The sequence below is a fragment of the Molothrus aeneus genome, chromosome 14, assembly GCF_037042795.1.
Source record: "Molothrus aeneus isolate 106 chromosome 14, BPBGC_Maene_1.0, whole genome shotgun sequence".
In the NCBI taxonomy this organism is placed as follows: Eukaryota; Metazoa; Chordata; class Aves; order Passeriformes; family Icteridae; genus Molothrus; species Molothrus aeneus.
Genome location: NC_089659.1, coordinates 9,880,140 through 9,906,945, shown reverse-complemented (window position 1 = coordinate 9,906,945; position 26,806 = coordinate 9,880,140). Strand labels below are relative to the sequence as shown.

Here is a 26,806-nt window from a genome sequence, read left to right as displayed (position 1 = left end):
TGAATACATACCACAATTCAAGAGGAAGTTTTATTTTTGTTAGAGACATTTTCATGAGAGACAGGGTACTTTTACCTGTTGTATACTTAGCAACATCTTGGATTTTGCCAACTGGGTAATTATTTTCAAACGAGTAGAGATTAAATGGTTGTGGGACAGCATTCAGGTGCTTCCATATACGGTGATTTGGTGTTGTCCACCGACCAGCAATGACATCATAGTCCCGCTGCCCCAGATGAACTAATTTAGTAAGAGGATCATAGAGTCCTCCATGAAAACCAATGATAACCTCGAAATCCGGATTAGTGTCCTGGTAGATCTCTCCATAAGGGGTGTACAAAATTTCTTTTATGACTTGGCCTCGACTGCTAAACACAGCTAGAGGCGTCCCAGTGTTATCACAAGCAACATAATATTCTTCTCCACTGCTTAATTCCATTGCAATGAGATGACCTTGCAGATCATAATATAGGGATGTTATTTCTGAGCTAGTGTGATTGTACAAGTGAGTAACTCTTATTGGGTTGGAGAGATCAGCATAAAAGAACTGTAAGTGTTGTCCTAGGCTTGATTTGCTTGCAACTCGTCTTCCAAGACCATCATAACAGTATTGCACAGTCCAGCCAGACACTTTGTTATACGCTTTGTTCAGCAAACCATTAGAGTTGTACTCAAAGATCTCATTGCCTCTTTGCCTGAGAAAGCCGTCTTCGTCCATTTTATATTGAATTTCCCCAAGCCTGGTAATGCGATCTCTCAGGTCGTATCTCAGAGGAGTGAGGCGCGCGCTGTTCCCGTGGCTCAGTAAGTTGATGTTGCCATTAAGGTCGTAGCTGTAGCGCCACTGGGTTTTATCATTCACAGACACAGTCTGGAGCTGACCATCAGCGTCATATTCATAAAAATACCTCGTAATGTTGGCATCTACACCCACACGTATGTCACAGATCACCATGCGACCCATGTTATCATACTGGATGGTCATCCAGTAAGCAATAGACTTGAGAATTTCATACTGTACTTCTATCACCTGACCATTGGCACTGAAGATTTTGGTATGCTTCATCACAGTGGTGGTTATCACTTGGTTTAAATCGTAATTAATGACACTGAATTTTCCAAATTGTTCAGTCCTGCCAGAAACATCGACGTAACGGTACAGATCTATGGGGAGGGGGGTCTCGTTGATCATGGCCTGCATGCTCGTGACACGGAAGTTGTTATAGCTGTAGTCAAATCGGGCATTTACAAGCCCTTCTTCACTAAACCTGAAGATTTGGCGACCAATAAGTGGACCTGTCCAAAACAGATATGAGAAAGAGGAAAACCAAGAAAAATAATGAATTATGTCCCTGGTTTACCTACCCTACAGATCTAGGACAGACAGGACATGACCTCAGGTATGCCCTTTAGCCTTACTACTCCTTAGCTGTCTCAGAAAATACCATTAACTAAGAATATGTTAGATTGTTCTCTCACAAACCTTCATTAATGCTTGCTCTACAAATTATTTTTATTTTATTAATATTTGTTTAAATGAATGTTGTTTTATTCGTAATTATGATTTCTATGTACTTACAAGATAATTCTAAACTAAATTTATTTCACATGGTGATTTCCTTCCTCATGTAAGCAGTCCTTTTGAATTTATGTTATATTACAGTGTAAACAGGGAAACTTGAAAATACAAACAATAAACCAACTTGATTTAGTATTTAGCAAATATCCACACAGAGGAATAAAACCAACAAAACATCCTAAGAGCTATTCCATACCAAGCAATAAAAAGAAAACTGTATTTCATGTGGGACAGCTATATTCACCTATGGACACAGACACAGATATACACACATATTTTTCTGGTGAAACATAAAATATAAGAACTTGTAGACATAAAAATAATGGAATTTCATGCCAGGTAAGTGCGAGATCAGGGTGTTGCGAATGAGGAATGAGGAGACAAAAACTTTAGCAAAGCAGTCACAGTTAGACAAACCTGTTTGCCTGTATCTGATGGTACAGATGAACCCATCGTGCATTAAATGTATTGTTTTAATAACCCCAGAAGACTCCTCGTAGGTGAAGGTGACTTGCGTGGTGTCGTAGAGGATCTCGGAGAGCCGGGACTGTTTGGTGTACTTGTAGAGGACCCTGCGGCCCGTGCCGGGGTACAAGGTCTGCAGCAGCCGCCCGTCCCGGGCCAGGTCCTGGACGAAGGCGGCGCCGCTGTCGGGCGGGGTGTAGATGTTGCGGTAGTAGCCCACGGACAGCATGGTCTGCAGGGCGTGGCGCACCATGCTGGGCATCGTCACCGACTGCAGCGACTCCGACTGGTCGTACTCGAAGATGTAACGCCGCTGGCTGTGCAGCAGGAGCATCACCGACTGCAAGCAAACAGCAACGGCACGGTCAGGGGGGACCAGGCACATGGGGAGCCAGCTAGGGAGAGCCTGGAGCCTATGGAAATGCTGAAACAACCACTCACTCTTGTAGTTTGCTCTTACTGTCTGTACAATTCCAAGTGAAGCTTTCAGCTCCAGGAGACCTGGCCAGCAAGGTGGTACAAAACAGGAGGAGAATCATAGTAAGTCTAGAGGTAAGGGCCTCCAAACTGGAAGGCAGATGTGGCTCTCAGTAGCATTTCAGCCTCATGCTGACTTGCTATGTTGCTTTGAAATATTTAGGGCATCCTCTCAGGAAGCAAAAACAGAGGGAACCTCTTCCTCACACACACAGGCAGAGCATTGGCACCGGCAGATGTGTCTAGAGGAGTGGGAAAGGGGAAATTTTGTGCATGTACAAGGTGTTTAGCTTTTATTGGCATTCTGCTTATCTCCAGCACAGACCTAGCCCTTTTTCTGTCAATCTTCTTTTAAATACACATGGCCCCAGAGTTCATAATATCTCCATGCCTACAGATGGATAAAAATACTCTGCAGATGCTTTGGTGTGACTACTTCTATTGCTTATTTTTAATGTTTCCAGAGAATATAATTTCTGCACAGGTAATTGGTATTTGCCCTGTGTTGGTTAATTGTGGCTGATTAATAGAATCTGCTTTGCTTATCTGACAGATGAATGTGCAAGCACAGCAGACTTTTTCTATTGATAATTAAAGTTTGGGTTCTGTGTGCCTTCTCACCCACCATGGAAAGTCAACAGTGTCACAGAGCACAAGATGACTGGTGAACAGTCACTGTTGAAACAAAGATATTGAAAGCACAGATTGAAAATGTATGGGGAGCTCTGTCACCTTCCCCCAGCTCTAGCAAGTGGCTTGGCTGGACCAGAGCACTGCACATTCCTTGCCTTGTCTGAGCTGTGCTGGAGCACCAACACTGCCCAGCTCTTAAGCCACAGCTCAAACCAGGCACAAAAGCAAATTTGTCAGGCTTCTGCAGGACTGAGACATCATACAAAAGAAACCCTTACATGGAACAGCATAACTACTTTGTCATAGAGTAGTGGGGAAAGAAATCAGAAAAATAGGATCTTTTCCCCTCTAAGCTCAAAAATCTTCTCTGGGAAGGAAACACCTTAAGATCAGCCCTGCGGTGCGTTAAGTAACACTGGCCCTGAGCCACCTTTCTCTGACAAATAAAACAAATGCCCATTCAAAGGGCCAGAGATAGGCTCAGCCTTGGCCATCCTCTCTGCACCCCCAGCCCCCTGCCTGCCCAAGATGTGTCTCTTCCTGCCCTTGGCAAAAGACATCTGTCACCTGTACAGCAGCCAGAGAGCACCAACATATGGCACTCCAGCTCCCCCTCTGCCAACTGGTGACGGCAGACCTTCACACCCAGCCTTTTCTGATCGCTTTACTGCTGCTCCACCAACCATTTCCAACATGCACCGTGTTTATTTTGTTTCCACCTTCAGTCAAGAGTCTCCAGTCTGCAGTAAACCACTGGCTGAACTCTCTCCTAGCCCTGCTGTGACGCCTCTCTCTATATACTGCTCCCGTGCCTGTTTTTAAGCTCTCTGCCATTGACAGAGTATGAATAACAATATCAGAAACATCCCCAATATAACTTTAGTGCCCCTGTGTACCATTTTTACAGCACTTTGTAAAAGTGCTTTGGCTTTTTCACTATTGTCCAGGATAATAAAAAGATAGACAGTACAAGGGCTGGAGACTGAGTATCCTCTCAAGCCTATTAGAGGATACCATAAAGAGAAAAAAAAAATTAATTCCCAATTCATCCTAATAACATTACAATAGATTTTTCAACACGGAACAAATTGGGTTCTAATTGTTTTAAAGGATTTCAGAGGGTAGCTCATAAAACATCCAAAAATCTGTCATTTTATTAAAGCAACCAGAGCCTGGTCAACCACATAATGATTGATGCCGTATGGCGTATCAAGACAAACAGCCAGTGGCCAATTACTGGGAGCTCTGCTGGGAATAGACAAATGCTGAGCATCACCACTAGATGTCATTTCTGTCCAACAGACACACACAGACACTCATCTGTTTTGTCTACCAGATTTTGGAAGTGAGTTTGGAGTATTCAGGAGATTTTATTGCAGTTTTAACTAATTGAGGAAAGTGACCAAACAAGAGGAACTGAATCTCATCAGTAAGAATTATTTACAATGCTAATGTCATAGTGCTTTTTAAAATCTTATTTATTTGAGTTAATTTTCTAAGGGGCAGAGATTTTTGAAGGTGTACAATTAACACATCTAGTGATAAAAATGAAGAATTAAATAACTATGAATTGGAAGCGACCTATATAATTGATTTTTTTTAATGTAAGGAATTATTGGATCTTACAAGGCTTCAGAAAACCTTTAGCAATCATTACATAATTAACACAATGAGTTATTGACTTTAATGGAGCCACAAAGTTATATTTCAATGTCTAATTTTGACAGTGAATTAATCTTTCTTTGGCACAAGAAACAACAGTCACGGAAGTACATTAAATAGCTTGGAGATTATTGTCCATGGTGTGAATGACTTTCCATAATTTTAATGACAAGTTACAGCATTACCCAAGCTACTACCCGAACCAGTAAGCTGTTGCCACTGCTTCTACAAGATCAGGATTTGGCCTTTTGTGTAGAATTCTAGAATAACAGTGTTAAGTTATATGACTTTATTTATAAGCTCATCATAAACTAAGAACAAACAAAGTGGTTTGGAAAGATAAGAAGCATACATCTTTCCAAAATTACAGTCCATTAGGTCCAAAGAAAAAAATAAGAGATTCCTCCAAAAGGCACATTGCCCAAATATTTGAAAGCTGTAGAAAATGCCTGTTTACTTGTAATTTGCTAAAGAGCATACAGACAAAAAAAGCCCTGACAAATTTATCTGAAACAAACTTCTGAAGCTCCTGGGGTTTGCCAATCTTGTTAACACATGCAAGAACCACATTGCATGCAGACAAGGAGGAATCACATTTCTATGCATTTTCCAGTCTTGATAATTTTTTTTCACTGGGTTAGGTTTAAGTTTTCTGAGGATCTTAAATATATTCAAAATAAGTACAGCACAGTTTATCTTAAAAGTACACATTGGGAACTCTTTAATATACACGTAACTTCAAAGTCACTGGATTTCCTGTGTGGATTTCCTCCTATCAGTGTTACCTCTTCTGCCCCACACCTCCCATAGCCTTTTCCTGTGGTTTACAGGTTCAGACAAAATGTTCTGCTAACTCTGGGTGTATTGGATAGTCCAAGATGCTGCTATTTAAAAAACTTTGTATATGAGTTTGCACTGAGTACTGAAAGCTTTAAAAATACAGACTGGCTTTCTGGTTTTGAAAGACAAGACCAAACAAAATGTTACTACAGATGAAGATGGTCCTCCTTGGTTTGTACAATATTTATCTCCACATTTTGTGACCACTGCCTCTAGACATACATGGAACTTAAAATATTCAGAGAATTTAGATAAAAAGTCACCAAAAAAGCAGAGCAATAACTCATTTCATATCAGTATTTCCCCCCAGAATGGCCCCCATAAATACTGCAGTAAGCTTTCTCCTCACAGGATCAATCCCTTGTTTAAAATACAGCCTTGAATAGGCAAGCTTGTGCTCATGGGTTCCTAATTTTGGCCTGAAAGAACTGTTTGTGGGGAGAAAATATTATCTTTCAGGACTGTTATCTTTCTGACTTATCCAGAGCAGCAACATGATTTTCAGCAGTTTCTTCAGAACTTTCTTCAGAACTAAACTGTGTCAGGTTTGAGCAGGTGATATGTAGGTCTGAGCATATCCAGAGACATTTTTATCTAGTTATGTATTTCTATGCATTTTCTGTTTTAAAAGCCTTAAATACTCTTGCAAGAGGCAGCATTATAACATAGTTCAAAATATAATATAATAAATAAATATAATAAATAAATACAATATAGTAAATAAATATAAGAAACCAATGGTTTGGGTTTTTTTTTTTTTTGCCTTGGCACAAACCCCACTTTTAAACTAACTTACCTTTTCTAGATATGTGTAACTCCATATTTTACCATCTGCCCATGTTCTGGAGACGATGTTCCCACTTGCATCATACTCCATTTTCTCAGTCCAGGTTCCTCTTTGGATGTAGGTGACCAATCCAGAGTGGGAATAAGTGATATTGACCTCATTGTACTTGCTGATGGGGGACCATAAAATGGGGCGTCCTGTCTGGTCGTACATGATTCGAAGAGTGAATTTCCGATGGTCATCATAAATCTTCCCTGTTCTGGTCACGTGGTCAAAGTCAATGGAGAGCAGGTTTCTGTTGTGGGTCTAAACACAGAGGTACAGTACAGTAAGAACACAATGCATCCTAAGCACAGCCAACACAGACAGGTCAGGCCTAATCAAAGTGAGCAATGCTTTAACTTTGTGAGTTGGGCCTTACTGAAGACAAGAAAAGAGAAAAGATTCAGATGAGAAACAGAAAAATTGTTCCTTGCACTCAGTGTTATTATATTTGGCATTACAAGATGTTTCCATGTGATAAACCCTCACCTCTGCTCTCACCTTTTCCTGAATTTTTCTTCCTTCTTCTCAGCTGTGGATCAAATTCTTGATTCCAGGCAAAGATGTGTAATTAAATCCACACAGTAAGAAAGATCTGCTATCTCACATCCTCTCTTGAGCACAGTTAACACTGACAGGTCAGCTGGTGCTCTGGGACAGCCCTCCCAGCCCAGGTCACATCCTGGTGCTGCAAAGGGCAGAGCTGACCCTGCTCACCAGTGTCCTCATGACTCCTCACAAAGCCACCTCACTCCCAGACTCCTGAGATCCAGCAGTAGCCATGCCTGGTACTGGCCATGCTCCTTGTTGCTGCTCTCACCACACCTGGGAACAGCAACTTGCTGTGTCTGACAGGTGGAACACAGCCCAGTGCTCAATTTGAAATCAAGTTCAGAACTGAGTCAAACTCATGAAGACAGAATACATTTATCCAGTGCTATCATCATCTTTACAGGATGGCATCTTTAGATCATTCAGTCACTGGGAAGTCTCTATTAAACACCATTTAAATCTGATAAATAATTTAAGGAACCATAAAATATTGTTCATTGACATGTCTTTTTCAGATCAACGCTCAATGTGCTTGTTGCATTAATCTACCACATTTTATCTGATCACTCTGTTCCCATGAATAACTTCCTGACAGCACAGACAATGCCAGTGCAGGTGACAGCACAGAGTGGGGCTCAGTGCTTGCTCCTCTCTGAGACCTGGAGGCACAGGCATGGAGTAAAGGGTTAATAAACCCTGGTAAATAATTCAAGATGTGATTAGAATGAACATTTCTTTTTTGTTCCTCTTTCTGTTTTTAGATACAAAATAATCTGAGAATCTAGAAGAAGCAGGTGTTCTTTCTTCAACTACAATTTCTGGAGTTTTATATACACACATGTCTAACTTTAATAGTGTTCATTTACAATAGCTGTAAAATACCTATATACCCCTGTAGACTGCTGTAACTATTACAATTTATGCTCTAATGATAGTTAAGGAGCCCAAGTAAAATGTGATGCTCAGTTCAACTACATTTGCTTGTATACAGACTGATGGTTTAAGTTTAATATAATATAATATGTTTTTTAGCAAACTTCTTAAAATTTCTGGAATTTTTATTTTTCTTGGTGGAAAAATAACTGAAAAGCAAGCAGGAGGCATACCCTGTGTCTTATTCATTTATGTTCCGTGTACATGTTTAATGTTCTTATTGCTATTACTATCATTGTAGAATGCAGTTAGGAGAAAGAAGAGCCTTGAAAACAAATTGCTTGCAATCTGAATTTCAGAGACTATACAAAAAATAAGAATGAAAACCAAACAGAGGCAGAATTAGCAGTGAAGTGGAAAGCAGCAGTAATTGAAAACTCACAGAGTTAAAATAAGGTTAAAATACATCCCTCATATTGCACATTTTATGTCTCATTTGTTTACTTTCTTCTATTAAAGTGAAGTTTAACATCCTTCTCAAAGCAAGACAGGATCATAAATGGGTAGGAGGACTCATCTCAATGTTGCTATTGACAAGCTGATTTCAAATCCCAGTGGCTTCATAAGATGACTCCTCCAAGATACATAAACCATAGCAAGGAGCCCCCTGAGAGTGGCTGGAACTTGTGTTCTGCTATGAGCCAGGGAAAACTGGTTTCAGAAAGCAATGTCAGGTTGGAATACCAGCTAATGAAAATAGGGAGAAAATTCAGCTGACTTCAGTAATGTTAGAAGTACATAAAAAGATATATTTATTCTATATTTTTAAAACATTTGTTGACTCTACTTCCATTAGTTTTTACCTAGAAATTTTGCAGTGTAAATATCACATAAATGTGCACTTCTTTTGATTTAATTTCCACCCTGCCTGGTATGAAAGTCAGATGAGATAATTGCATTCTTTCCTTGTCTGTGTTTTGGTTTCAGCCAATGCAAACTCATACACCCTGGCAGAGGACTTAGTCCCATCTTTAGAATTTGCTGTAAGACTGGTAAATTTAGGGAGATCATTTGCTAAGTGCAATAATGAACATGGCTGTCAAAGCCTGAGTCTGCAGGACTTTTGAACTGAGGCCAGTGAGTTACTTTTGTTGTTGTTATTAAAAAAAAAAAATTAAAAAAGGAGGAAAAAATTAAGACTGGCCAAGCATTCAATTTTCAATTTTGTAGACATTCAGTTATAAAACCTGGACTGCATCCAATGCCACGTTCCTCAAGTTATGCAAAAGTCAGGAGGGAGCAGAGCTGCATTCTAATCAGTGTATTACTATGCATCATGCTCATCAGATTTAACAGCAGCCTTTGCTTCATTTTTAGAAGTCAATTAAAATAGCAGTTCAATTGATAAAAACGAAGTCTTGCTAGATTAAGATTGATGTTAAAATGCCTGATTGTACATAGATTTATTATTAATATAAAATGCATACATGCCCACAGACTATTTTATATATGTTCAGGAAGTGCTGGGGCAAGCAGTTCTTCACTTAAAGGAAACTTGTGGTTAATTTCTGTTTCCCACATTGATTTAGACCCTGAGATAAAGTTAGATGACTGTTCCAGCATTTCAGTTAACTTACTTCTGTCCTATCTCCAGAGCAGGGTATTCACACCATGCAGAAATCCAATCTTTTAAAACCCAGTATTTCCAGAATTATTCAAAACATGCTAACAGTGGCCTCTTTCCAAAACTGGAAATAACACTAATAGAGTCACATGCTTTCAAGATGGTTGCTAATTGCCAGTAGAATTAAAAAAGTTAGGACCAGGCAGATAAGGAAAAGCTTTATTCTCTTTCTTCTCTTCAAGTAGGTCATCCTTTATCTCATCTCCAGCTACCTGCCTTCTAATTTATACCTTTTAACAGTCAAAGCCATTTGTTTCACCGATGGTATCAGGACTGATTTCTAAGTAACATCTTTATACCTCATTTCTATGCTATTTTTTTCTCTCTTAGAAAACTCTTCCATTGTGCTGTTTTTTTTCTTTAACTGAGGGCTCCTGCAAGTCTGTTCATTTCCATTGAGAACTGCTCCAGTCCCCAGAGCTTTTCTTTACATGTATTTTCAAAGTTCAGCATAGTTCTTTCTGCCCTACATTACAAGCTTTCTAAAATACTTCCTATTGTGCCAGGCATAGCATATTAAGTGTTTAAATACTTTATTTTAAAAATATAAAAAGTTTTCAGAAGGTCTGTCCAGAATCTCATCCAGCATAATGACTTTCAATGCTACTATTTTTTTTCCCAGCAGTACTCAAGGATCTGTCCACAGCAAGCCCTAAATCCATTTCATTATTTGGTATACTGTTTCAAACACACTATAGGATGGTACTTTTGTTCCTGCTGTGCTGCATTTCCTTTAATCACCAAGAAAAGAGAGCTGTCTCTGGGTAGATTCCTTTGCTCTACTGTTCCAGCTCCTTCCATCTCCACTGACTCTCCATTCCACCAGCATACCATGCAGGCATCTCAGTGCTACAGATGAACTCCAGGATCCAGATATTTCTGCTATTCTCCAAAGTCCTTCTTCATGGTCTTACCAGGCTCAGGAGTCCCTGTGTCCCTTTCTCTTGTGCCTGTTTACATGGTGTCTCCTTTGTGCAGAATACAATTGGACTTGATGATCTTAGAGGTCTTTTCAAATATAAATGATTCTATAATTCTAACATTTCTCCTCCTTTCCACTCTAAAACTCTCCTGTTAGAGGAACCTGTGCTGTCCCACCAGGTTCCCTGAGAGCTCTCAGAACAACAATCCTAGAGCTCAGTACAGCCAGGACTGCAATAAAGGCAGCTGGCTTGTCCTTCTGAGCAGGCAGGGACAATTCCTAAGTCCTCTTGATCTTGGGTAGGTATAAAAAGACACAGCTTACAGAAATAATAATAAATTACTGTGTTGCTAGTGCATACTTTAGAAGGAGAAAGAGTAAAAGACATCAGCATACTAAAATTATTCTTATGCTTGTCTTTCGCCTTCCATCTTCTCTCTGGATGGAAGTGAAGGGGAAGGAGGAGGAATACATGAATGGTTTTGTCCACCAACAGCCTATTCCAAAGGCAGGTCAATCAGTTGACCTCTTGATGCCTTCAGTGTTGCAATATTTCAACGAACATCTTATGCCTCCAGCCAGAATGCATTTAATCCTGAGCAATTTGTGAATTTCCTTTTTTTATTTGTTTTTTGCCAGGCAGTGTTAAAGATCACATAGAAACAAGTGAAAATGCAAAAGAAACTGCAGTCAATTTCAACAATAGAAAATACAAACTGCATAACTGCATAATGGAGAAACTCTGCAAGATGAAGTAGTTGTATTAAACAGAATTGTGATGAACAACCAGTCCCTGGCAATGTAAGCAGAATAGATGACTGATTACATCCTTTCTGTTTACCATTTTTTACATAAGATTCTTGTAGAAAAATGTGCCATGCCGTTATTTAAGCACAAAGTTACACAGAAAGCCTCCAACTGAGCAGGCAGCATGAGCCAAGGAAGCCACAGTTTGGATCCTGCCATCTTAACATGTTTGTCACAGTGCTAAGTTCAGCTGCCTCCCCAGACAGGGCTATGAGGCCTCACACTAATTTGGAGAGGAAGGAAGCAGGAAGTGGGCAAGAAGAACTAAAAGAAGCTTTTGCCTGCTTGCAAAATCCTAAAAAGTAACTGTGACTGTCAAATCTGAACAATGCCCTTTCAAACAGGTGTTTTACATACAGTGCCCAGTCTGGCCAGATCTTCCAAGTCTTGCATTTTTGATTGAGCAGTTCAAAAGCAAACAGATGGTACACTTTAAAAAAATCTATAGTATCTCATAATCAAAATGAGATGGTTTTGATGTTGGTGGTTTTGACAATCCAGGGATTTTAATAACCATCTCTGTATTTTCAGAGCTAACAGGTGTACCTTCAGACAAAATTCCCATCCAGAAAGGTTGTAGTCAATAACACAATATTTTTAAGGCAAAAATTCCCAGTTGTACTATTGGTACAGGCATTTTAAGTGGTATTCATGTGAAAACCAGAACTGATTTAATAAAAAACCTGTTTAGCAAAGTAGCAATCTCTTTGAGCCATGGTGTTATGTAATTAAATGCTAAATGTTGACCATCTGTCATTGTACTCACAGGTAAAAATAAACCAACGATGCAATATTAAAGCAAGTCTTTCTTGGAGCTGTGGTGTAACCCAGCCAGAGGGAGATGGGGGTTTGAGAGCATGTGGCAGAGGGCAGAATTAATACACAGCCTGTCTGGATACACAGGGAGGCTCTACATCACTCTGAGTCCAAGGAAAGACACAAAAAACATGTCCTGCAAGAGGCTCTGCCCTGGGCAGCAGCTGCCACCCCTCAGCTCCCCCAGAAGAAAAAGGGTTGATAGATCTGAGAGATGCAGAATGTGGCTCCAACTTTGCTGCTGTGCCAGAGTAACTATGCACTGTCCTCTGCTCACAGCTTCTTCCAAAGCCATAATTAAGTTCTTAGTTGAAAAAGAATGGGAAGAAAAGAACTAATTATGTCTTGAGGTCAAATCTTACAATCAAAATCAAACAGAGATCAAACAGCCCTGAGACTGTTGGAGGAGTTTGGTTTTGAAATTCATGGCTGGGGCCCACCACTGATACAAAATTTTCATTCTTATGAAGTCTAACATTTCAACATGATTTTACTTGGATGGCTTTCAAAGGGAACACTGCACTTACACAAGAGGAAGCCTTACCCTTAGCCTTCTCTCAAATGTAGAGATATTGCCTTTGGTCTGCTCCCTCCTTTGCCTCCATTCAATGAGATTTGAGTTATGCTCTCCAGGAAGGGAGATATTGCACTTCCCCAGCGTGGGGCTGACAACCCCTGCTAGAATGTGAGGTTCTGTGTTCAGAGTGATTTCCATGCCGCTGGCAAAGGTGACTCTCAGGGACCCATCTGGGCTGATCCGGTAGATGTTCTGTGTGTTATCTGTCAAAAAACAACAAAAATCAGGGAACAGAGAGAAGTGCAGATCTCCAGATTTATAAACCAAATTTTAGGCACAGCAGGGCTCAGTTTGTAACCCGTGGAGGTTACAGACAGCTGAGCCCCAACCTCAGTGTGAGTTTTGCAAGCTGTAACCTCCAGGCCTTCCCAAGTCTGAAGAGCTTTTTATTACATTTGGCCTGATCATTTCCATTGTGAAGGTTTTCTACAGCAGGAAGAAAGGATTTTTGCTTTCAGCTTAAAAGTATATAAAACCATTAGCTGAGTACTGACCACAAATATTGTGGTGATCTTAGCATGTTGCAGAAAACAACAGGAAAATGTACAGCTTAAACAACTGCAAGAGTATCTGAGGTCAAACAAGAAAGCTGGTTTCCAAATATCTAGGATGACAGCCAGTCTCCCATTCTGTCCCTTTTCCCTGTGTCACTGTACAAAAGGCTCATCCTCTTCCCCACTAGCAGCAGGACCCAGGGCTGAGGCACAAGGATGATCAGCCACAAGGCTGAAGCTTGGTGCAACAGAACAACTGGGAAGTGACTGTGGCCAGAAAAATCAATGGATCAGCAGTGGTGGCACAGTGAGCAGCTCCAGGGGCTCAGGACTGTGCCACAGAGGGCTGCTAAGGGAGCTGGGGTGACCCAACACAGCCTCCCTCTCCTCCCCAAAACTACCAGAAGTGTGTGGAGGGTCCAGAGCAGGTCTCCACTGAGAGTAAATGAAGGCAACAGACACTGGAGCTCCTTTCCCTTGCCTGGGCAGTGCAATTCCTCCTCTGCAGGCAGAGCTGTGCCACACTGGCATCTGCTCAGGCTGGGATATGGAGGTCCCTGCAGCTCAGCTGCCAGGGGGAACTCCAACATGAGCCTGAGTTTAGTGCTAACATACAAAACAAATGTCTCACCCTTACTGAACTCACTCCAGCTAGGGAGTATCCAAAGCATCCTTTTTTTTAAGCCAGTCCACATGGAAGTAACTGGTCCAGCTCTTGAGATGTGAGTACAAGGAAAATAGTAGGGTATGCCAGAAAGTAAAGATAATTGGATGTAAGGATATCACATCTGACTGGCTGTTCACAGGGTGCTTTGTGCTAGTTTTTCAGAGATATGTAAACATGTAAATTATATGAATTTATGAGACTCATACAATAATAACTATAGTTGTTAATTTCTGGCACTGCCTGTTGTGTGCAAGCACTTTCCTGAGACAGACTTTGATAATTTAACAACTTTGAAGAGTTTCAGATTTAAGGACAGACAGATCAGGCAGCAGACGGTGCAGAGAGCAGATGGAGTCACTTGGACAAAGCCTAGCAGGTGACAGAACTATATAATTATTTCTATTTATGCAGTGCTGTCTCTACCACACAATAGTAAAGAGGAATGCATGGGTATCTTTTGAGGTGAGTTCTTCCTAGTTTTTTCTTATAGATCAAAACTTGAGAGAAAGAAAAGTTCTGTGATGAGCTCAATTACAAAGCTTTTTTATAGCAGACCTGGAAAGACATCAGAGAGCTATTTCCCAGCATCTGCTCTCTCAAAGCCTGAGCAATCCATTGACAACAAAAAAACCCAACAAGGACAAAAGACCCCAGATCGATTAAACTATGTAAACCCAGAACTCTGGTGATAAATCTGCAAAATCTGCAGGAGGACACTGGCACACTTCTATTAGGCAGAAAGCAGGGTTTTTTTGAGATATATGATATTACCAGGGAAATACTGTGGTGTCTACAGGGATAAAGTCAAAATCTAATCCCTGAGGTAGCCACTAGCAAAGATGGGCCACATTCTCCCCTTTCCTACAAGTGCTGTCACCAGGTCACAGAACTACCAGAGAGAATGCACAGTAATGGCCAAAGAAGGCATTTCAGTGCTAAAATGTCAATGGAACCTGCCACTCTTCTGGGATGTATTTCTTAGAATAACAAAGCTCAGTGTATTGCAGGTTAGTTGAAGTCCTCCAAATACTGCAGTAAAAACTAGCATGTAAAGCCTAGAGACATCAGAGATTTCAATAATTAGGTTTTATCCATGAAATTCTTCTAGGATAAAAAGAATTCACTTGTGGCTTGTTTCTAACTGGTAACCCAGCACAATTGTAGTTGTTGGTGCTGAAACAAGGAAGAAACAAATGAACTAATTCTAATGTGTTTTTTTTTTTTTCTGGCTGACAGTTAAGAATGCAGTAATGTCTATTGTTTAGGGGAAAAACAACAGAAATGCTTTTATTACCTTGTTTTAAAGTATATATTGTAGAGGTAGCTGAGAAGTTTGTGGCTGTGATCACATTCTCCCTGTTTGAAGTATCAAGTTCCACTCGTGTCAGTTTTTCAACATCGCTGTGGAAGCTGCTGACTTCCCCTGTTGGGAAGGTTGCATTGGTCAGGTGGCCATCAGAGTCATACCTGCAAAATGATGTTAAAGAGCCATCAAAATACACCCCTGCTGTTGTGCAGATACTCCTAAAAGCAGAAAAAATAGTGAAAGAAGTAGGAAGTATTGTCAATGCTGTGCAGTAAGTAAAAAGGTAAGAATTGGTCCATTTAGTCACTCAAAATGCACTCAGTACCTAGTCTGAATTCCTGCTTGGAGGCTTTTTCAGTGGTTCTGGATCAGATACAGTTATCTGGATCAGATAACTGTCAATACTATGAGATGCTACCTACATCACTCAGCCCCTGACAGAGGTTTCTGTGCTGCTCATGGCTGGGCTTCCCGCAGTGGGCTGCGCTGCAGGAATGAGGCCACTGGAGGTCACTCGGTGGTCAGGCATCCAACTCACCCTAAAACAGCATTTCCATACCCATAAAATTAAATAAAACCAGTTCTTACCTTCTGCAACACTTAAAAGCTGCCTTTTGTCACAGATGTGTGAAGCACATAATATGAGTGGTGAATGCAAAAAGGGGACCTAAAGTGTAACAACAGTGATAAAATTAGATTGAAATCAGCAGGAAATAAGTTGCCTACATGGATTTTGCTCTTGTGTTTTGTTTCCCATGGGTCTACTTAAATCAGCAGGAGCTTCTCACCTAGAATCTAGAGCACTACATTTCAGTTCACCTAAACTTCATCAGGGCTAAAGAAATTCTTGCAGCTCAAGGTACTTGATTGTGAATCAGGCCATGTTACCAAAAAGTCAATAATTAATTCCAGAGCTCTGGAGCAGCATTTCTAACAGGTCATTTCAGTTCTATCAACATATTTCTTCTTTCTGATGGTTCACACGGAAACCAGCACAAAGCATTGCTTGGTGCTTCATATTGCTTCATAATAATGCCTCACATCTTAAAAATCTTATTGATGCTGACATGTTTTTATTCACCTAGGACAACTCACTGATATTGCAGAGTATTTGCATGAGCAAAACCAACTCATCTTCATAAAATAGAAACTTATTGTGCAGGTATGAAAGCATAATTAAGTTTTCATGTTTTATTAGTTGTCTCCTCTCACAGACCAAACCAGTACATCAGCTGGCAGAACTGCACTGTTGCCAATGAAGCTCTTCCCATTCACATCAGCAGATGATCTGGCTTTGTTCTTCCCTTTCAGGTATTGGCATAATTTCTCTAGGATCTTTATTTGCCCCTAATTAGTCAGACAAAATCTATATGTCACAAGAAGTATTGGTGAAAAAATAACAGGATTTTTTGTCTTCCCTCCAATACAAAAAAAGAAAAATAGAGCTGCTATTCTTTTCCAAACAAACACTAGAGAATGAACACCAGAGAATGAACTAGTGACCATCTTGTAGTTTTTTAACAAATAAGTTAAAATTAATCAAATGTTAAATTAAAAATAATCTCTCTCCTTTTCACCTCTCACTGCCCTTATATATATTGTGTGACTTATTTACATTCTCCCCTTATGCTGGTTCTGTGCAAGTTGACTGGGTGCCACAGGCAGTGACTAAAACTGACTCAGATCACTACTTTTCATCATTAGAAAACTCCATGAACATTAGGCAGTTATATTTCATTTACTGCTTGATCAAACAGGTGTGACAGCTTGGTAGGCTATTTGGATTTGCTACTGTACCACAGAAAATCCCCCCTAACTGCATTTTTAAGGTGCAAATACAGCTGGTTTATTGTAACGTACTTGTGCTCAAGACACGGGATCCATTTTCACTAAGGATCCAGTTTGGCTGCTGATAGTGCAGCTGCTGAAATGCAGAACTCCCTGTCTAGCTGAAAATGGGATAAACTGCTCCTGGCTGGCTGGCCAGAAAGGTGCTGATTTGTAATGAGACCCAGCACATGCCAGAGGCCTCTCACTCCTGTAGATGGTCCCACTGACTTCAGGAGGACACGCAGAAGAGTGTCTCAGTATTGATTCCACACCATGATCATCTAAAGGGTTTTTTTTCCTTCCAGATTGCTCCAAGAAACTCAGCCCTCTGAGGACAGGTTCTGTCACCTTCCACATGATGAATAGCAGCACACTGGGACTCAGCTCCTGCAATGTCCTACCCATACTAATAGGGGTGGAATCATGACATATTTCTTAATGTTAATTTGGGGCTCAGTTATGCCACTGTTAATCATGTCAGTGACCATTTAATCATGCAAATAATTGCATTGATTTCAGTACTCACATGAGGAAGTGCTCACTAGTATTTGAAATGCACACATGGGGCTATTGCTTCACAATCCATTTGCATTTCTATGTGTACCACAGTTAAGAGTTATATCATTTCAAAGGGAAAGCAGTCTAATTAATTTTTTCAGAGAGAGTTGTTTCTTGCAGGTGTTTTCTTGTCCTTGATTTAATAGAGGACTACTGCTTCTCCTCCCCTTTTACAGCTTTAATGACACAATATTAAAAGAAATCTAGATGACTTAAAATTGTGCATTAGCTGTAATTGTATGCAAGAGCTCTTTCAGCACTTCAATTCCATCAGATTAGAGTAGATGGATGACAAGTACTTTTGTAGGTGGTTTTCTACCTCTTAATAATTTCCCTCTGCGAGTGAATCTGACATAAAGGCAGATGTTCTGAACAGGTCATTATCTTTGCTCATATTCCCAACTATGTGTGATATGTGTTGTTAAACTAACTCCTCCCTATTTCAGCTTGACAATGCCACGGGTTGAACTTTTGGATGGGAATGCAAATCTAGCTTAAGCACCAAAGATGATTTCAAACAATTTCAAAGTTGCTCTTAGTTCCAATGCTACATTCTCATAGTGCTCACAAGCAATTCATATAAACCCTTCAAAAATTCTAATTTTCAAACTGAAATTGGCTGTCAGTACAGAATGTGACCTCCCTGGAAAACAGTATCTGGGTAAAAGATAACTAAGGCCATCATAGTCCATGACCTATTCATGGTAGCAGATGAGCAGCATCTCCTGAAAGCACAGCTATTCAGCACAGAGGTAATTACAGTCCACTGTCTCTCTGACTGGAGCAGATCAAGTGACATTCTGCATTTCAGCCATTGAGGAATTTGTAATGTATTATGAAAATGACATAATACATTGGATTGAATATAAATACTAATGACATGATTTTATTTAACTGACATTATTTAATTTTGTTGCTGTTTTTGCAATGCTAAAGCTGTAATTCTGTTAATTTTCCCTGACTGATGTAGGCTGGCAGGAGTGTGTGGCCATGCAAAGCCTGGACAACTTGAAGCATTGGTGAGGACAGTGTTACCCAGCCTGTAGTTAAAGCTGGGAAAGTATGTAAAACTGTTTAATTTAGCAAAATTTCTTTGTGTTAATCATATACATCATATAAATCCTCCCAAGGCACAGGTACTTCTTAATGAATAAATCTATCCTACACACTGCAGGAGGCAGTTGCAAGCAGGTAAAGTCCTTTAAAAGATCTTTCAGCACTTGAGCCCTACTTTGAAAAGAGGACCAAGCAACAGTATAGCAAGAGCAATAGTGTGAAATGGTTTATGCTCAGTGTCAGTGGGACAGAGTAAGAATGCCAGGACTGAAAGGCACATGACTAAAAATAATCTGCTCTCCTAAGCTCTAACAATCAAGGCCCTGCTACAAGACCTGCTGTTCAGCATTTTAATAGACATGGAGTTAACTGTAAAGGCTCTTTGAAAGTGTCATTGGTCCGTGGTCTGGACTGACATCATCATCAAGTGAGGATATAAATGGCCAACTCTCAGCACTGAAATTATTAAAAAGAAGCATACATACATTTACAGTCAGTTCTGTTTATAAAAGGTGACTCTGATCAGTGTTTAAACAGCACCAGGTATCAGTGAGTTTGTGTTGTTGCAAGAGAGTAGAAATTTCAATCAACAGATGTTTGATAATGATAACTGAACCAGGAAGATCCTGTATGCTTTTGTTTCCCAGCTACTGTAAAAAAGGCCCTCGCGACTGGCTTATACTTATGCCCACCCTATTAATTTAGTCTTTGGCAGAATAATAGAGAACAGGATGAAGAAACATCCTGTTGAATAAAAACCCACACACACTAGGCAGCATTTTCACTGCTTTTATCCTACTTTCATTTGAAGAAATTATGATTCTAAAAACCTGTAATGACAGGGACTCAACTACCTCTCCAGGTGACTCAGGCAGTAACTCACTTCTTATCAATGTTTTTTGTTCCAATATCTCACCTAGATGGGTTTCATTTTAGTTTTTGTCCATAAACTCCTATGCTCTACAGAAAATAGGTACTATTATCCTCCTTAAGGACTCTGAACTAGGGACAGGATTTCCATCCAGCATTTGTTCCATCCTCAAACAGGGATTAGGACAATTAATTACAAATAACGAGAAATCCTGATACAAGGCACCTCTTTGTAAATCAAAAATGAGCTTTTTCTTGGGTTGTTCTTTTTCTGGGACCAGACTGGGATGTCCTGACTCCATCTTTAATTATCTTGTCTTACTTTTTAGAAGTTCTGTCAATGGTCTTGTTTATGAAGCCTTCCCTACTCCCCTTATAAACAGCCTTTTGCTATTATATATCCTTTTGCTATTATTAAATATCTTCCTCCCCTGCTGGTAGAGACAAGCTCACTCTTGTCTTTGGATATTCTTTCCACTGATATTCTCAATTTCCTTTGCAACACCCCGTTCCCTGATGAGTATGCTAATTTTCCCCTTTTTGCCTTCTTCAGGAATTTTGCAAATTCCTGATTCATATCACAACTTGCCTGTACCACTTAAGCTACAAAAAAAAAAAAAAAAATCTAATCTTTTCATTTAGAGAAACAGATTCATAACAAGAAAGTGCAAATAAAGTGTAATTTCAGGCAATTTCTGCTGCACTTAACAGGCACTGTGCACAGAGATTTTACATATGACAGGTTTAGGCACCTAGGAAACAGCAGTGCTTCATTTTAAAAGCTTGTGCAACAGCACTGCTTGTCCTGTCTCACACTCTGTTAGTAGCAGGGTGTCTTTTTAAATGGCTAGAACTGTCTAAGAAAGTTTTAGTGCTCATATATAAGTTTCAGTCCTCATAAAACAGGACTCCTTGCACCAGGCATTTAATGTCGTGGACTCACTCATAGACAGTTGTCCATCCGTTCTCATCACTCTTGGTTGCTAAAAGCCCCGTGTTTCCAGGATATGTCATCAGGGCCAGGTTGTATCCTTGGGCATAGACCCTTTTCAGAACCCCATTGCTGCTGATGGTGAGCCAGTAGACCTGGCCCCCTGGCACCACCACCCAGAGGGGCAGCCCGCTGGTGTCCCTGCGGATGTGCACCGAGTTCCCGTTGCTGCTGGTGATGGTGGCCACGTCCCCGTCACCGCTGTAGGAGAAGTTGTAGATGTAGTCCCTGGTGATGAGGTTGAGCGTGTGCAGGTGGGTGCCATTGATGGTGAACTGGTAGAGCTCCTGGTCGGCGGGCGAGGCGATCTCGTACAGGCTGGAGTCGCTGAGGTGAGCCCTGTTGCGGCTCACGGCGCGGATGCGCACGTTGCCCAGGTCCGCCACGTACAGCGTGTCGTCGGGAGACACCGCTAGGGAGGAAGGTGCTTTCAGCCTTGCATCTTTGGCATATCCGCCATCACCTGGAGGAGAAATGGGAATTTTAGCGATCTCTAATGCCCTTGTTAAGCTGATCTTCTTAAGCCTGACACGCTGCTTCTCTGCAGTATCATTTACAGGTCAATAAAACAATATCCTCTTCCAACTAATTAAATCCCTATTATCTAAGGTTGGTGCAATTCTAAATTAGTCTCAGTGAAGACAAACAGGAATATAAATTATCTAATTCACAGCATTTTTGCTGAGTCCCAAATCCTGCTGTTCAGGAAAGCTTTAATGCAGAATTGTGAAAGAAAAGACTGTGATACCTGAAGTTTCATTCCCTACTTACTGTCTGTTGGCATGTTGTTAAAGTAGAATTGTGTTGTAAACAAAAAGAAAATAAAACCCAGTAATTCAGCTAAAATGACACTGAAAGAAAGATTAGTTTATACTTATTAAAGACTCAACACTGCAGGAAAACAAAATCAGAACAGTAGCCAAAAAGTGCCTTGAGAAACAATCCCTTTCAATATCTCTTGACAATTTACTTGATTTGTGTCATTTAAAGTTTCAAAAGGATTTTTACATTATCATGGTCTGTATGTGTCTATCAAAATGAGTTTACATGAGTAGGATTTCCTGTAAATAGCAAGAAAGCATATTAAAACCTCACTCTTAGGGAAAACCACATTACTGTGTGTATTTCTCTACTTCTCCTGACTGAGTCAAGAAATTGCTGGAGTGTTTGAGCACACCCTATGCTTCCTTGGAAATGGAAAAATCAGTGGATCTTTCTGCCAAGCTGACCCTGCCTTTCACCAAACCAGGCTGGCACAATCATTATATTTGCCACAGTTTTTTTTCATTTTTCAGCACTGAGACTAGTTTTCCTCAATAGGAATATGGTCCAGGATTCTGTTCCTCACTGATCTCCTGCAGCCACTGCTAAAGCTGGCAGCACTCGGCAATGCACAGGAGCCTTTGATTATCATCACAATGCTGGGTCAGTAACCCACCTTCTGTGGAAGACCATTTGCATTTTTTCCTCTCTGTTCTTGACATACTTAATGTTTTCGTGTCAGTAATTAACCTTTTACTTGAAATGAGAGGCTTAAGAATTATGATGACATTATTATGGAGCTGAACATGGCGGTTCTTAGAGATGACAAGATGGCAACATACTGCACACCTCTGTATGGGAATGCTGCCCTTTGTCCCATTATGTTTTTATGAAACAAAAGAGCCAAACTTTGTTTTGGTGCACGCAGGGGAGAGTGGCTGTGTTGCTGAGAATGTCCAGCAGTGCACTGCAGGTCTGGAACTTAACTCCAGTTTAAAACACACAAAGAAAAAGGAATTCTGCACAGTATATGTTTGCACCATTTTTCTGGTGGTGCAGTATGACATGAGTGATGAGAAGGCGTAAGCTGGTGTTTTGCACTTTATATGAAACCTCTTGCTGAGCAGGGCTGCCTGTTCCAGTAGCATTTAGGTACAATTTGGTACCACCTTCAACAGGGGCAAATGCAGCTTTGACAAATGACACAGCAAGGCAGATCTGGAAGTAATTCTGAACAGTGTGTAATCACTGTATCAAAAGAGAAAAAGCCTGCACCATCCTGAAGTTCCTCCAGTGGCATTGGAAGACTTGCATCTCGGAAGTGAATGGATTAAATTCCTGAAGATCTGCTGATAAGGTTTTGGGCTTTCCAAGGAAACCCAGTCACTGCTTGTTTCTCCCTCCCTTGTTACTTTGCTGATCTGAAGCTTTATCAGAGAATCCCAACAGATGACAGACAGAAGTAAAAAGCATCTCCTTACCTGAAAAACAATCACAATTGGGATCAATCTTGCAGTCACAATCTGACGGGGCTCCAGCAATGACAGAGATTTCCCCATTGGTGGTGACCTGCTGGATGCGGTTGATTTTCCTCTCGTCGGTCTCGGCGATGTAGAGGACGCCGCTGTGGGACACGGCGATGGCGCGGGCGGACTCCAGGGTGGAGTGGATGGCCACCTTGCTGACCAGGAAATGGTCGATGCCGGGCACCTGGCAGTGGATGGGGCGCCCCGCGATGATCCGCACGCGCCGGCTCTCGGAGATCTGCAGGACTATGTTGTTGTCCAGGACATACAGGGAGTTGTCCAGAGGGTTCACTGTCAGGTCTGTTGGCCACTCTAACCGCACCTGGAACAAACATAAAAGGGAAAGCAGGGAAAAAAGGGAAGGAGAATGATTAGGGCAGTACAGCAGTTTTATTTAACTGTCTCTGATCACATCATCAAGACGCCTGGCGGATTCTCTCAGCACTGATTCTCTAGTACCTTTAATTAGGTTTGGAACAAATTTCAACAAGTATACTCTTTTCTGAGGTCCCACTCCAGTGTGGAACAAAATATGATTTGAAAAGTAATTTAGCACCCTCTGAGAGGTATTTGCACAAGTCCATTAAAGCAGGAACTTTATTACACCTATGCAGTCATGCAAATAAAAACACACACTTCATGTCATGCAACATCAGCCAGAAAATTTTTTAGGTCTGAATGTTATTGTTTCAAGGTTGCAGTCAATGCTGGCAGAGTGGAGAACAGTGAGAGGTTGTCAATGTCGTGACACTTTAATTGCCTGTTAGCACAAAAGGAAAATGACATACCAGAAGAGTAGGACTCATTTCCACTGTTATTTACTAAGCAAGAAATGTTTATAAGACTTATATGCTACAAGAAATATTAGCTTAATTCTTTGTAGCAAAATAATACACCAATATATCTTACTTTGTATGATAATGCAGCCAAGCTTAATTATTTATAATGATTTTGCTTTTTGAATTCATTATTTCAGTCATGGAATAAGTAAATTTGTCACACTTAAGGGTAGCTTTTTGCCTTTCTCCATGCAGGTGAGAGTGCTGACCAAAGAAGTTTCAAACCAAGCTGGAGGAAATGGCTGAAGAACGACCTCACTCAAAAGGTATCACTCTGATACCTTTTGCATTGTGATCTGGAGGAATTAAACATGCTTCAAATTAAAAGTGGGGCTCCCTGTCAACCTGAAAGGCAACCAGTACACAGGCTGCTGATTGCAGCATGTGCTGTCCAGACCTTCAAACTCCTTCTGCTGAGAAAGGCATTGCAGGACTGCTGAACTAGGAAACAACAACAGAGCAGGCTGGTCCCTGTCCCCAGCTCATGCCAGTGGAAGATTTGGATTCCAGGTTGTCTCTGGAAAGGTCAGAAAACAACTGAGCCCCTGGGATTGCAAGAGATCATATTTAGGTCTGTCTCAGGATGCTTTACTTGTTATCCTTCATGAAGAGATGGCTGCTTTTATCTGAGTGGAAATTTTCTGGTCTAAATATTTCAATCATCAGAAGACAATAATTACCAGCCTAAAATGTGACTGTTTTATATGCTTTATATGTCACAGAAGCTTTTACTATTTCACTTATTCTCACTTTGATGCTGGTTTTGCTCATTTTTCCACTGTGCTAATTAAAAGCATTATGAGTGCAGAGACTGCTGATGCTACCACAATGCTCAATGCCATATGCTAGAGTGTGTGGCCATCAGCAGCCACCTGCCTGCCTGGGGTCAGCTCGGCACCAGGCTGGAGGCCAAGTCTCTCCCTTCCTCAAGCAGCAGTATTTCCTGAATCATCTCATTTCCAGAAGTGCATTGCTGGTTTGGTAAGTGATGTTTTAATAATGTGAGGAGGGCACTGTGGCTGCTGGGTCTCATCCTGTGTGGTACCACACCATTACAAAGGTTCACAGAGCAATCCCACTCCTCCTTGTGCCCAGGCCTTTTGGCCAGGCAGCATCATAACTGGCATTAAGATTAATGCTCTTGGGCTCAAGATTTCTTCTGAACCATGTGGTGGAGTCCCTCCAAATGATGCTAAATGTGGTGAAGCAGTTGGAAACAGATTCCTCCCATAGCAGTGCTAATTTCTGTGCAAGTGAGACTGCCTGGGTTCCACCCACTGCTCTGAGGCTGGTTTGCACACCACTGTTAGCTCTTGCTTCAGCTGAGAGCTCACTGGGACACCAAATAAAATTCTTCACTTAACAGAAAAATCTCTACATGGTTTTCTCCAAGAAGCTTGGAAAAAAACATATTTGCAATGCACCTTTTAATGCAGAATGATTGCTTTTCCTTCCAAAGTAGATGGATTAGTTTTAATGGCAAATAGACACCTTCAACTTTAGGGCCTCCACAGATGGCATTGCTGTAAAAATAATCTTTGATTATCTGCAACTAGATTATTTACAATTAAAAATCTGGGACAAAACAATCTATTTTACCATAATGACCTTGCCTAGCACCTGCCATGTTTTGATAGCTGGTTTTCTTTTTTGGACCAGCTACACTGCCTTTGCCCAGCAAATAATGTGAATTTCTCCTGCTGTGAAGGTATGTCTGGCGTCCTGCAGATAAACTGGGACTGGTGTGGGCCTAGAAAACTTTTTCTCTGGTTTATTTGAGGTGGATTTGGTTTACTGAAATAGAAGAAACTCTTATGCAGTTGCACATTTCACTTGAAGCAATGTGCCTAAAGCTTAACAGCTGTTAACTGCGAGCATATTTGCTTTCATACTGCTCACATCTGAAAAACTAGCTGCAGTGAGGTAAAAATAAATAAAATTTTAGTTGGATACATCCAAACAATTTTTGTTACTACACCAGAACTGCTGCCCAGCTCTCTGCTCTGCAAAGGTAACTGAAGGTTATTCCTACAGCTTCCCTTCTGCAGTTTAAAGCAGTCATGGATGTATCCCTGCTTAAATTTCATCTGAAATATTGAAGGTAGCATACACCTGTCTGGAGACTGCAGCATAAAAACCAGCTGCTGCACACTGCAAGCTTGTGCTGGTCAAATTGGAGGGAGAAAAAAGGTGAAATAGCTCAATTAAAATCAAACATACACAATAACACAAATCACTGAGCATTCCTAATCTGAACAAGAATTTCAGAGATTTAGAAGAAATCTGCACTGTTCTTGTCAGGATTAGCCTTCATGACATCTTAAAGTGGTGTAAGATGGGACTGCTGCTGTCCCACTCCATCCCTTCTCCCTGTGCAGTCCCCAGCAGCAAGGCCAGTTTATGTCTTCCTACAGAGAGCAGGTTCAGGACAGTTTGCTGGTAAAAAACTAATCACCTAAATCAGCTTAATCTGAAGTGTAACTGCACCCTCAGGTTCACTGTTACCTTGAAAAGTCACTGGTTGTTTACTCCTCGTTAAAGCAAGCTGCCCTCTGGCAGCTTCTGTGACCAAACCATCAGTTGTGCTTCATTCAAAGGTAATAAACATATTACAGAGAAGCACCTCGATTTTCATCTGATACCTCTGTGCCTGCTACAAAGTTTTTCCAGACAAAACCTCAGTTAGAGTTAGAACATTAAATCAGTTAATATACCTTTAAATTTGAAGCAGTACTTCACAATTCTGTGTAAAAAAAGACTTTTCCATATATGTATATGTTTTTTGTAACTCAAAATTGGGCCAATTCCATTTTTTCTTATATTCAGTGGGGCTTTTTTTTTTTTTTTTTTTTTAAGTGTTGAGCAGAAATGGCATTGCTGATTATGCCATTATAAACAACCAGCCAGGGTTTGTTTATTCATCACAGACTGAAATTTTCAGGTGACAATACAATTCTGATTTAGTTCACGGGAGACTTGAGTATATGCAATAGAAATCACTGACAAAACAAGTGAACCCTTGAGCAATGAGACTTTTTGCATATAAGTATTAACATGTCAGCTTTTCTGGGAATTCAGCATTTAACTGTTCACATAAAGACTCCAGCTATATCTAATAATCCATCTCTGGTTTGAGAAGGGCAAAATTAACATCCACCAGGTCTGGCTTTCTAATGTATTTTTTCATGTCA

The 26,806-nt window shown here is 40.7% G+C and overlaps 1 protein-coding gene across 1 annotated transcript in view; it reads right to left on the bottom strand.

Annotated features, from left to right (window-relative positions):
- The window catches only part of TENM1 (teneurin transmembrane protein 1), a 776,438-nt gene that overhangs the window by 7,102 nt on the left and 742,530 nt on the right, over window positions 1–26,806 (bottom strand). Inside the window, exons 27-33 of the mRNA XM_066559708.1 lie at window positions 22,732–23,098; window positions 20,441–20,951; window positions 15,172–15,344; window positions 12,684–12,919; window positions 6,453–6,749; window positions 1,997–2,384; window positions 76–1,296 (exon numbers count right to left, since the gene is read on the bottom strand). Coding sequence (XP_066415805.1) covers window positions 76–1,296; window positions 1,997–2,384; window positions 6,453–6,749; window positions 12,684–12,919; window positions 15,172–15,344; window positions 20,441–20,951; window positions 22,732–23,098 — 3,193 coding nt within the window. The remainder of the gene's footprint in view (window positions 1–75; window positions 1,297–1,996; window positions 2,385–6,452; window positions 6,750–12,683; window positions 12,920–15,171; window positions 15,345–20,440; window positions 20,952–22,731; window positions 23,099–26,806) is intronic.